At 53.1% G+C, this 12,292-nt stretch overlaps 1 protein-coding gene across 2 annotated transcripts in view; it reads left to right on the top strand.

Annotated features, from left to right (window-relative positions):
• Positions 1–12,292, top strand: part of XRCC6 (X-ray repair cross complementing 6) — a 221,463-nt gene that overhangs the window by 82,486 nt on the left and 126,685 nt on the right. For both annotated transcript variants that reach the window (XM_063940459.1, XM_063940458.1), the window contains exon 8: positions 5,253–5,421. In XM_063940459.1, the coding sequence (XP_063796529.1) occupies positions 5,253–5,421 (169 nt within the window). The remainder of the gene's footprint in view (positions 1–5,252; positions 5,422–12,292) is intronic.

Genomic DNA, 12,292 nt, shown 5'->3' with positions numbered 1-12,292 from the left:
CCCAAGAAAAAAATAAAAATAACCACAGAACGGGGGAAAAAATCCCCATGTCCGGGGTTGTCCTGTATCCGCATCTGCTATTGCCCCGCTGGGGGTTCTGGCCGAGTATTAAGCCCAGGGAGGGAGCAGCCACGGGGGACGGGAGGACCAGGGGACAGACACCCCCCCCGACACCCGACCCAACGGCGTACCCGCCGACCGGAGTGTCACCGCCCAAGTCCCCGGGCCGGGAATTCGGGCGCAACAGCTTCAAGCAAGCTTTGGGTGCGAGGGCACGAGACGCCCCATATGCCCACCCCCGCAGTCAGCCAAATTTTGACTGACTTTGTGGCATTTGATTATAATATCGGAGATGGTAGCTCAGGCTCCTCTGGCTCCTCAGCTTTGCACATGCAACAAATGTCTGATCTTTTATAGTTCTTCTCTTATTTAGGAGTTCAATGGTGACAACACATCATCAGTAGGCCAAAACTAACCTGTCTTCACAATCGTCTCTCGAGAACAGTCTCACCAAGCGCGGTGGGGGGTGCCCAATCCCCTAACCGCCAGCGCCCAACACCCCTCCCTGACACTGAAGGGAGAGACAACAGCAGACAGATAACCTCCTGCAATAGCCCGCGGCGATGACATTCAACCATGGGAAATTATTAAGGGATCCAGGGTAGCCGGAGGAGGTGACCCCTCCAGTCACCAGCACCACCCTGCAGTGCCTGTCACATACCCCCACCGCCTAAGTGGGGGAAAAACATATCTATCAACCCCCTCCAGAATGGAGAGGAGTACGGACAACCTCAGTCGACAGCCCCTGCCCATGCCACTCGAACGCGAGCAAGCATTGGGGATTCCGGCAGCCCTCCGAACACTGTGGTGATGCTGGGGGAGGCTGCAGGCGGGGCAGCGGATCGGCCGTGGGAGGATACCCCCTCCAGCTGACATCACCACCATGCAGAGCCTGTCTCGCACCCCCGCCGCCTAAGGGGGACAAGGGTGGCTATCTCCCCCCCCCCCTCCAGGATAGGGGGGGGACACAGACAACCTCAATCGATCCCCAACCCATGCTTCTCAGCCGTGAGCAAGCAGTGGGGAATCCGCACCCCCGCCACCTATGGGGGACGATGGTGGATATCACCCCACTTCTGAGATGGAAGTGGAACTGACAACTTCCCGCGACAGCCCTCACCCGTGCCACTCAACCGCAAGCAAGCATCGGGGAATCCGGCAGCCCTCCGGATCCTGTGGTGATGGGGGGGAGTTAAGAGGCTGCAGGCGGGGCGGTGGAGCGGACAGTGAAGGTGACACCTCTGGGCCAATATCACTGCCCTACAGAGCCTGTCCCGCACCCCTGCCACCTAAGGGGGACGAGGGTGGCAATCTCCCCCCACCCTCCAAGATGGAGGGAGAACTGACAACCTCCCACGACAACCTACAGTTGTGCCACTCAGCCGAGGGCAAGCATTTTGGGATACAGCAGTCCTCCATACCCTGCAGTGATGCGGGGGGCTACCGGCAGGATCTTGGTAGCCAGCAGTAACAGAAGATGAGTCAGCCGCCGCCATCTTGAAAGCAGCAGCAAACACCACGGAGGACAAGGGGCCATGTGCCAAGTTGGCACCAGCAAGAGCAGTAGGGCCTGGTGGATGGCCATCAAAGGCGGGCCAAGGGGGAAGTTCGGAGTCAGAAGGATGGTGAGACCCACTCCGTGTGGTTCCCAGGCGCCGGTGCACATCGAACAGCCCCCAGGTAAAGGGGGACCGCACCCGCTCAATCTCACATTTTTCTCCTCACCCAACAACCCGTATGCTGGGAAAACATTTCAAGCCGTTCTGGGGTATGGTTTGGGTAAGCAGCGATTTAAAAAGGTCGCCTCAAGCCTCCCGACCCAGATCCCCGTCGGTTGAGGCGAGGGTGAGCTGTCCGCCCCCAGGGAACCCCGCTGTCCCCAACCCACCACATCCCGATCTACACCTGACAGGTTTCATCTTGTCCCGAGGGGTTAAAGGGTATAAAAGGTTCATCTCACGGAGCACTGACACCACGCTCCAGGATACAGACGTCGACACATGGGTAGTCCCGGGCCCACTCAGCATGCAGCTTCCACTGACTCGCTCCAAAGGGGCCTCCCGTTCTCCCTTTCTCTCCTGGACGGTCTCCAGCCAGACTTGCTCAGAGCGTACGCTTCACTCTCACGCCATGTGAGACTTTCTCATGCGCTTTCTCTACCTCCGCCCTGTCTGGCTCTTCTCTCCGCAGGGCCCCGCAGCTGAACCCTTCCGTGCGGCCACCTTACCATGGCAGCGCACGGGGCCCTCTCCAGGGACTCATGAGGAGCTGCCGTTGACGAACCGCATCCTTGGTCCAAGGGTAAACTTTGCTAGGCGATGGGCACACTTCCCCGGCTCCCCTGGTGTTGTCATACACCTGCTGGACTGACAGAGCAGACCATACTGCCTGGAGTCAGAAACCGGGCCCACCCAGCTCTGGCCCGGAGCACTGGGCGGACACCTGGGGAACAGAAACCCTTACAGCGGAGGGGTTCCAGGCACGCTGTGGGCAGAAGGAGGGCCGAGTTTTCTGGAGCTGGCCGGGACCTTTGGGTTCCAGCCAAGCGAGCGTCCCTCCCAGCTGGGTCTCTGGGTGCCACATCGATCAGTTTGCGGGACAAAGAAAAGAGGACCTTCTATCGCGTACCTGTCTTTTCCCAGCTGGACTCTGTTCTCAGCCTGTGAATCTCTCAGCGGGGTTCTCAGACATAGCAGGACAGGTGATGCGTGCAGCACTTTTGCAGTACACTCTCTGATTTTCCCCAGGCTCTTGGAACCACTCCCAGCCTAAGGGTTTGCCCATACACACTCATCGGCATGATTTCCGCAAATTGCAGTACCCAGTTCAGCCCGCCATCCCAGTCCGTGGGCTCCAACCAACGCCCGGAGGAGCCCCATTTCGGGCTCTGAGGGGAGGTCGGAGAAACGGGTGACTGGAAGTCCCGGAGGGACTGCGCCTTCCCAGTCTACCAAGGGGGGGGACGCTGCACCAGTGGATAGGGAACCGTGCCAAGCCCAGTCCGCAGGCTCCAGCCGACACCCGGAGGAGCCCCATTTCAGCCTCGGAGGGGAGGTCAGAGGAACGGTAGACTGGAAATACCGGAGGGACTGCATTTCCCTCATCTGCCACCGGGGCACGCTGCGCCAGGGGTGAGGGAGCCGGGCCAAGCCCGGTCCGCGTGCTCCAACCGACGCCTGGAGGAGCCCCATTTCGGCCTCGGAGGGGAGGTCGGAGTAACGGAAGACTGGAAATACCGGAGGGACTGCGCTTCTCCTGTCTTCCACTGGGGTGCGCTGCTCCAGGGGAGAGGGAGCCGGGTAAAGCGCGGTCCGTGGGCTCCAACCGACGCCCGGAGGAGCCCCATTTCAGCCTTGGAGCCCTGCCTGGGTTGCCTCTGAAAGGGAAGACCACTCTCTATTGTTTAGTCTGTATCCAGTCTCTAAGCTCCAAAGCATTTTTGTCACAGATCCTTACCTGCAGTTCCAGCCTCTCAGCCACATCACCTTCCCCTGAGGAACTGGCCATATCGGTATGCCTGAGGGGTTCTTTTCAGTTTAGCAGATCGGGTGGAGCGAGCGTCATTCTCGCGGGCCATGCTCAGATTTTACCCTAGCTCCTGGAAACGTGTCCAGGCACGAGGGATAACTGTCCACACTCATTTGGGGGAGTTCCAGAATGGGAAATTCAGCACTTTTTATTGAGATAAGTCGAATAGCTCCTCTCCAGCGCCCTGGAAAATTATAAGAAGGGCCCCGGCTAGAGCCCCTACCAGGGGATAGAGGGAGGGAGCACGTGCGGCGCCCCCTGGTGCCCGCCGGGCTGAACTGCAGTGGGCCTAGATAATTATAGGAAGGCGTCCCGGGTCCCCAAAATTACGGGAGGCGCCCTGTCTGCTACACCTGCAGGGGCACGCCCTGTCTGCTGCTTCTGTAGGGAGCAGAAAGAGGGGGCACGCGCGGCGCCCCCCGGTGGCCGCCTGGCGGAACTGCAGCGGAACCCCGAAAATTATGGAAAGGCGCCCTGGGTCCCCAAAATTACAGGGAGGCGCCCTGTCTGCTACACCTGCAGGGGCACGCACGGCACCTCCCGGTGGCTGCCGGGCGGAACTGCAGCGGGCCCAGATAATTATAGGAAGGCACCCCGGGTCCCCAAAATTACGGGAGGCGCCCTGTCTGCTGCTACTGCAGAGAGCAAAAAGAGGGGGCACGCGCGGCGCCCCTCGGTGGCCACCTGGCGGAACTGCAGCAGGGGCTGAAAATTATTGGAAGGCGTCCCGGGTCCCCAAAATTACGGGGAGGCGCCCTGTATTCTGCTCCTGCAGGGGGCAGAGGGAGGGGGCTAGCACGGCGCCCCTGGTGGCCACTGGGCAGAACTGCAGTGGGGCCCCAAAATTATTGGAAGGTGCCCCGGGTCCCCAAAATTACGGGCAGGGGCAGTGGGCAGGGGCATGCGCGATGCCCCCCGGTGGATGCCTGGCAGAACTGCAGCATTCCCCCAAAATTATTAGAAGGCTCCCCGTGTCCCCAAAATTACGGGGAGGTGCCCTGCCTGCTGCTCCTTAAGCGGGAGGGTGCACGCGTGGCGCCCCCGGTGGCCACCTGGTGGAACTGCAGCGGGCCCTGAAAATTATGGGAAGGCACCCCGGGTTCCTAAAATTACGGGGAGGCGCCCTGTCTGCTGCTCCTGCAGGGGGCAGGGGGAGGGGACACGCGCGGTGCCCACCTGGCGAAACTGCAGTGGGCCCCTAAAATATATAAATCTATATTTTTTAGGGGACTAGTCAGTTGCTTTAACACACAATCTGCATTGCGCACACATACACACACAGTATTGTCTGGAAAATGTGATTCTCGAGGACATGTCCGATTTTGATGCTGGGTAGTTGGTACATGCCTTTAATATCACCTTGTGGGGTCTGAATCATGGGGACCTCATTTCAGGTTCCCACCATGTTGAAAGTCCCACCAGTGTTGGTGTGCTGTCTGGTCTGTGTCCCCATAAGGATAGTAATACGAGTATACACACATACACACACCTTTTTGCTGCCACATTCTGAAATAGAAGTGCATTTTTTAATTCCATTATGAAATCGCCTGTCTTTTAATGCCATATTTTGGGTAGTGCTATGAAATGGGATCGTCCTATTTCTATTTGACATTGAAAGACTACCATGAACAAACATTTACTGTTCCTCCTTTTTCTTTGTGCAGACTTACAGTAACCGGCAGATTGTTTTGGAGAAGGAAGAGACAGAAGAGCTGAAGAGGTTTGATGATCCTAGCTTAGTATTAATTGGGTTTAAACCAATCAGTCTGCTTAAGAAACACCATTTTATAAGGCCTGCACAGTTTATTTACCCAGAGGAGTCTCTCATCAGTGGTAAGTCGGAAGGAATCTATAAAAGACATGTAAATAACCACTTACTCCTCCGCTATGTTTGTGTGATGAGAATTGCTTACTAACCAAATTGCAGGCACATACACTACTAGTCGAAAGCTTTAGAACACAACTATTTCTTTTTTCAGCCACGGGGGACACTGGGATCACTGTGGGTATAGAGTGGAGCAGCGGAGCCTGGGCACCAAATAGTTAATTTCTCATACGTCATAGAGGATGCTGGGGTCCACTTCATGACCATGGGGTATAGACGGTTCTGCAGGAGCCATGGGCACTCTTAGACTTTTCAATGGGTGTGAACTTACTCCTCCCTCTATGCCCCTCCTCCATACCTCAGTTTTAGAAATGTACCCAGGCAGACTGGATGCACTCTGAGGAGCTCTACTGAGTTTCTCTGAAAAAACTTTTATGTTAGGTTTTTTTATTTTCAGGGAGAACTGCTGGCAACAGTCTCCCTGCTTCGTGGGACTGAGGGGGCAGAAGTAGGAACCAACGTCCTGAAGAGTTTCATGGCTCTGCTTCTGGCTGACAGGACACCATTAGCTCCTGAAGGGAACTGAACGCTAGCCGTGTCTAGATGCTCACTCCCACAGCACGCCGTCACCCCCCTCACAGAGCCAGAAGTCAGAAGACAGGTGAGTGTAAGAAGACAGATCTTCAATCAAGTAAAGTGACGGCTGAGGTACTGCGTGGCTGGCGGGAGCGCAGCGCGCCATTGCTGTCCACACATACACAGGCACTGCAGGGCGCAGGGGAGGGGCGCCCTGGGCAGCAAATAACCTCGTAAACTGGATAAAAGGGGGGCATAAGATGCCAAGACACAGCCCTACACTCGCCAGTATAAATATTATGTGAAAAATCTCTGAGGAGAAACGCGCCATTGCGGGGGCGGAGCTTCCTCCTCAGGCAGCCAGCACACTGTTCAGCACCATTTTCTCTAATTCACAGACTGCAGAGAAGACGCTGGTCCTCCTCCACTTCTGAACAAGTATCGTGGTGAAAAAAGGGGGGGCCTTGGTGCTAAATCATATTGTTCATAATATAATAGCGTTTAAAGGTTTCTGTGTACGGAGTATGCGACACGGGGATTTTGTCTCTGTGTACAAAGTACGCGGCACAGGGATTTTTTCTTTGTCGCTGGGTTGTGAACTGGCTGCTCCAAAACTATGTCCCTCTGACAGATTTTACTGTGGGTCTGTCTCCTATAAGTCCCAGTGTGTCTGTGAGAGTGTGTTGTACACGTGTGTGGCATGTCTGAGGCAGGGAGTTCCTCCCCGGAGGAAGGCATTTTAGGGACACAGAGTTGTAATGTGGTGGCGCTACACCAAGAGCCTGCATGGGTGAAAGAAATACGTGATAGTATGCATCATATCAATAGGAGATTAGATAAGTCTGAATCTCATGCTAAGTGCTGGAGAAAATCTGTGTAAGATGTGATTTTTCAGGGCTCTGTTCTTCCATCCGCAGGCGACCCCTCTGGGTCACATAAGAGACCATTTGCGAATATTGTGAATACTGATACCGACACGGACACTGATTCTTGTGTCGACGATAGTGACTCCAGAGAAATAAATCATAAATTGGCAAAAAATATACAATATATGATTGTAGCTATAAGGGAAGTGCTGGAAGTCACGGAAGCCACCCCTGTACCTCAAGAGAAGGTTTATTTCTATAAAGAAAAGAAATCCAAGGTCACCTTCCCTCCTTCCCACGAGCTTAATACTCTCTTTGAAGGGATGCGGGTGAATCCCGAAAAGAAATTTCGTATTCCCAGTGAATTCAGCTAGCTTATCCTTTCCCGGTGGAGGACAGGAAAAAATGGGAGACACCCCGTGTTAGACAGAGCACTGTCCAGGCTGACAAAGAAGGTAATTCTCCCTGCACCTGGCACGGCTTCACTAAAAGAGCCGGCAGACCGAAAGATGGAAACTACATTGAAATCCATTTATGTTGCCAATGGTACGCTGCTCAGGCCCACTATTGTGCTATTGAAAAATGGTCAGAAAGCGTGTCATCAGAAATTGACACGATTGATAAAGATGAGATACTCCTTAAGTTAGGGAATATCAAAGACGCTGCCGCATACATGCTAGAAGCGATGAAAGATATTGGACTCTTAAGTTCACAAGCCGCTACCATGGCAGTATCGGCTCGGCGGGCGTTGTGGATTTGCCAATGGAACGCGGATGCAGATTCCAAAAGAAATATGGAGGCTCTCCCATATGAAGGTGAGGCCTTATTTGGCGATGGCCTGGATGCGTTGGTCTCGGCGGCTACCGCAGGTAAGTCAACATTTTTGCCCTCTGCACCTGCACCGGCAAAAAAGACATATCACCCACACATGCAGTCCTTTCGGCCCAATAAATACAAAAAAAGCAAGAGGTTCCTCCTTCTTTGCAGGAAGGGGAAAGGGAAAGAAGTCCACAGTGATTTCAGGTTCCCAGGAGCAGAAGTCTACCCCTACTTCTGCCAAATCTTCAGCATGACGCTGGGGCTCCTTTGCGGGAGGCCGCTCGGGTAGGGGCACGTCTCAAACTGTTCAGCCAAGGTTGGATTCTGTCTGGCCTGGATCCCTGGGTGTTGCAAATGGTGTCCCAGGGATACAAGCTGGAGTTTCAAGACGTTCCCCCATGCCGATTTTTCAAATCGACCTTGCCAGCTTCTCTTCCGGAAAGGGAAGCAGTAACAGCGGCAATCCAAAAATTATGTCAGGATCAGGTCATATTCCTGGTACCTTTGTCACAACATGGAGAAGGGTTTTATTCAAGCCTTTTTGTAGTTCCGAAGCCAGACGGCTCGGTCAGACCGATCCTAATCATAAAAAATCTGAATCTCTACTTGAAACGATTCAAGTTCAAAATGGAATCACTGAGGACAGTGATTTCCAATCTGGAGGAGGGGGACTACATGGTGTCTGTAAACATAAAGGATGCTTACCTGCATGTTCCCATTTATCCTCCTCACCAGGCTTATCTGAGATTTGCGGTTCAGGATTGCCATTACCAATTCCAAACGTTACCTTTCGGTCTCTCCACGGCGCCGAGGGTATTCACCAAGGTGATGGCGGAGATGATGGTTCTCCTGCGTCAAAAAGGAGTCAATATAATTCCTTATCTAGACGATCTCTTGATAAAGGCGAGATCCAGGGAGCAGTTGGTACAAAACATCACACTCTCCCTGTCGATACTCCAACAACACGGTTGGATCATAAATTATCCAAAGTCACAGTTGGAACTGACGACAAGATTGTCTTTTCTCGGGCTGATTCTGGACACAGAAGTTCAGAGAGTTTTTCTTCCGGTGGAAAAGGCAATGAAAATCCAGAAAATGGTAAAACAAATATTGAAACCATCAAGTGTGTCGATCCATCAGTCCATTCGGTTGTTGGGGAAGTTGGTGGCGGCCTACGAGGCCATACAGTTTGGCAGGTTCCATGCCAGAGTATTCCAGTGGGACCTGTTGGACAAGTGGTTGGGATCCCACCTTCACATGCACCGGAAGATAATCCTGTCGTCAAAAGCCAGGATTTCGCTCCTGTGGTGGCTACACAGTTCTCACCTACTAGAGGGACGCAGGTTCGGAATTCATGACTGGCTCCTGGTAACCACGGATGCAAGTCTCCGAGGCTGGGGAGCTGTCACTCAGGGAGAAAGCTTCCAGGGAAAATGGTCAAGTTAGGAAGCCTGCCTTCACATAAACATGCTGGAATTGAGAGCCATTTACAACGGCCTACAATAAGCGGTACATCATCTTCAAGATCATCCCGTGCAGATCCAGTCAGACAATTTAACAGCAGTCGCGTACATAAACAGGCAGGGCGTAACGAAAAGCAGATCGGCAATGGCAGAGGTGACGAAGATCCTCCTCTGGGCAGAAAGACATGTAAAGGCTCTGTCGGCAATTTTAATTCCGGGAGTAGACAACTCGGAAGCAGACTTCCTCAGCAGACACGATCTCCATCCAGGAGAGTGGGGCCTCCACCAAGAAGTCTTCACAGAGGTGACAAGTCTTTGGGGAGTTCCTCAAGTAGACGTGATGGCATCTCGTCTCAACAAGAAGCTTCAGAAATATTGTTCCAGGTCGAGAGATCCTCAAGCAATAGCAGTGGATGCGCTGGTGGCCCAGTGGGTGTTCAGGTCGGTGTATGTCTTCCCTCCACTTCCGCCGATCCCAAAAGTGCTCAGGATCATAAGAAGAACAAGAGTTCGAGCAATCTTCATTGCCCCAGACTGGCCAAGGAGGGCTTGGTACCCAGATCTTCAGGAGTTGCTCATAGAAGATCCTCTTCCTCTTCGCGAGGACCTGCTGCAGCAGGGGCCGTGCGTGTATCAAGACTTACCGCAGCTATGTTTGATGGCATGGCTGTTGAGCGTCGGATCCTACCCCGAAAGGGTATTCCCAAGGAAGTCATCCCCACCCTTATTCAGGCCAGGAAAGGAGTAACGTCGAAACATTACCACCGTATTTGGAGAAAATATGTGTCTTGGTGTGAATCCAAAAAGGCTCCTACGGAGGAGTTTCAGTTAGGACGTTTTCTCCATTTTCTGCAGGCTGGTGTGGAGGCGGGCCTCCGATTGGGATCAATCAAGGTCCAGATTTCGGCCTTGTCAGTGTTCTTCCAAAAACAATTGGCCTCTCTTCCAGAGGTTCAGACCTTCGTGAAAGGGGTTCTGCACATCCAGCCTCCGTTTGTGCCTCCAGTGGCACCATGGGACCTTAACGTGGTGTTGCAGTTCCTTCAATCAGTTTGGTTTGAGCCTCTACAAGAGATAGAGTTGAAGTTTCTCACTTGGAAAGTGGTGATGCTTTTGGCATTGGCATCCGCACGGCGGGTGTCTGAATTGGGGGCCTTGTCTCACATGAGCCCTTACCTGATCTTCCATGAAGATAGGGCAGAGTTGAGGACTCGTCAACATTTTCTTCCGTAGGTGGTTTCATCTTTCCACATAAACCAACTTGTGGTGCCAGTAGTTACTGACACGTTCACCGAGTCAAAGTCTCCTAGATGTGGTTAGGGCTTTGAAGATTTATGTCGCTAGAACAGCTCGAATACGGAAAACAGAGTCTTTGTTTGTTCTGTATGCTCCCAACAAAATTGGGTGTCCTGCTTCCAAGCAGACTATTGCGCGTTGGATCAAAAGTACGATTCAGCACGCTCATACTACGGCTGGATTGCCGTTACCGACGTCGGTGAAGGCCCATTCCACTAGGAAGGTGGGCTCATCCTGGGCGGCTGCCCGGGGGGTCTCGGCATTGCAACTTTGCCGAGCAGCTACTTGGTCGGGGTCAAACACATTTGCTAAATTCTACAAGTTTGACACCTTGGCCGATGAATACCTCAAGTTCGGTCAATCGGTGCTGCAGGGTCATCCGCACCCCAGCATCCTCTAGGACGTATGAGAAAACAGGATTTTGATACCTACCGGTAAATCCTTTTCTCCTAGTCCGTAGAGGATGCTGGGCGCCCGTCCCCGTGCGTACTTTACCTGCAGTTTTATTAGTTTCAGCACGTTGCTGTAATTGGTTCATGCCTGTTGGCGTGTGTTATGTTGAATGCCATGTTGTGCAGCATAGTTGAGGTGTGAGCTGGTATGTATCTCACCACTAGTTTAAAGTAAATCCTTTCCTCGAAATGTCCGTCTCCCTGGGCACAGTTCCTATAACTGAGGTCTGGAGGAGGGGCATAGAGGGAGGAGCCAGTTCACACCCATTGAAAAGTCTTGAGTGCCCATGGCTCCTGCGGAACAGTCTATACCCCATGGTCATGAAGTGGACCCCAGCATCCTCCTACGGACTAGGAGAAAAAAAAATTACCGGTAGGTATCAAAAACCTGTTTTTTCTTTCCCACTAGCACAGGCTTCCTCTACCCTTTACCCCGCCCTCGCTTATAGGACCACCTGGCCCCTCAGCCTATAGGATCAGTTTAAGTTTGGAGCCCGAGGAGCGGGGACGGGTTTGAGAGGCTACTTGTAAGCATCCTCTTTCCTTAACTTATTTATTTTTCTTTACTGAGCAGGCAGTGAGTCAGCATCAGACGCCCTCACCACCGCTCCCCTTTCACTGCGACACTGGCCAGCTCCTGCGCACACCATACAGGGCAAGCCTCATCCGGAAAGTGGGGAGCAGATAAGGCTTTCTTTATGGTGTGGGAGGCCACTGGTGCTGCCAGCAAGTGGGGGCCAGGTCCATTCCTTTGTGGGAACACAAAGAAGTTACAGGGGCCATGTCTGAACTGTATGGCAGATGACCATGCTCCTGGATGCATGCATGGGCCAGAAAATGCACCACCTTCCTGCACTTGTGGCAGGTGTATAGTTGTGATGGAGTAGAGCACCACGAGTGCAGGTTCTTGTATGGCGCATGGAAATGGCTTCCAGCGCTTGTGGCAGGCACTGGTTGGCGTACCAGTGATATTGCACTGTTGTTACGGTAGCTACATGACCAGTCTTGGCCACAGCCACATTCTGCTTGACCAGTCTGCGCTCATGTCGGAACTTCTGTAGTGGTGCACCTCCAACTGGGGTCCACTAGGCCGACAGTTATTTGGTCAAGGGGCAAAACTGTTTATCCAGGATTCATCACTACTGATGATCTTCCAGACAGAGTTTGAGCATCTGCCATCAAACCTGGCTGCCATGTTGCAGAACCAAGTCGCCCGAGTCTTCTCCTGCTCTCAAGTCAACTGATGGGCCACCCATCATGCAGAAACCCTGCTCAGACCAAGCTCTTTGTGGAGTATCAAGTGGATAAATCCCGGTGAGATGACTATTTCCTTATCTAGTCACCCTGGTGTCCACCTCAACTTATGGCCCATGTGGCAGCAATGTTGTCCCCAGTGATGGTGGACAC

Source organism: Pseudophryne corroboree, chromosome 9 (genome assembly GCF_028390025.1).
Source record: "Pseudophryne corroboree isolate aPseCor3 chromosome 9, aPseCor3.hap2, whole genome shotgun sequence".
Lineage (NCBI taxonomy): Eukaryota > Metazoa > Chordata > Amphibia > Anura > Myobatrachidae > Pseudophryne > Pseudophryne corroboree.
Note: the sequence above shows the minus strand (reverse complement) of the source record. Positions and strands in the feature narration are given on the sequence as shown.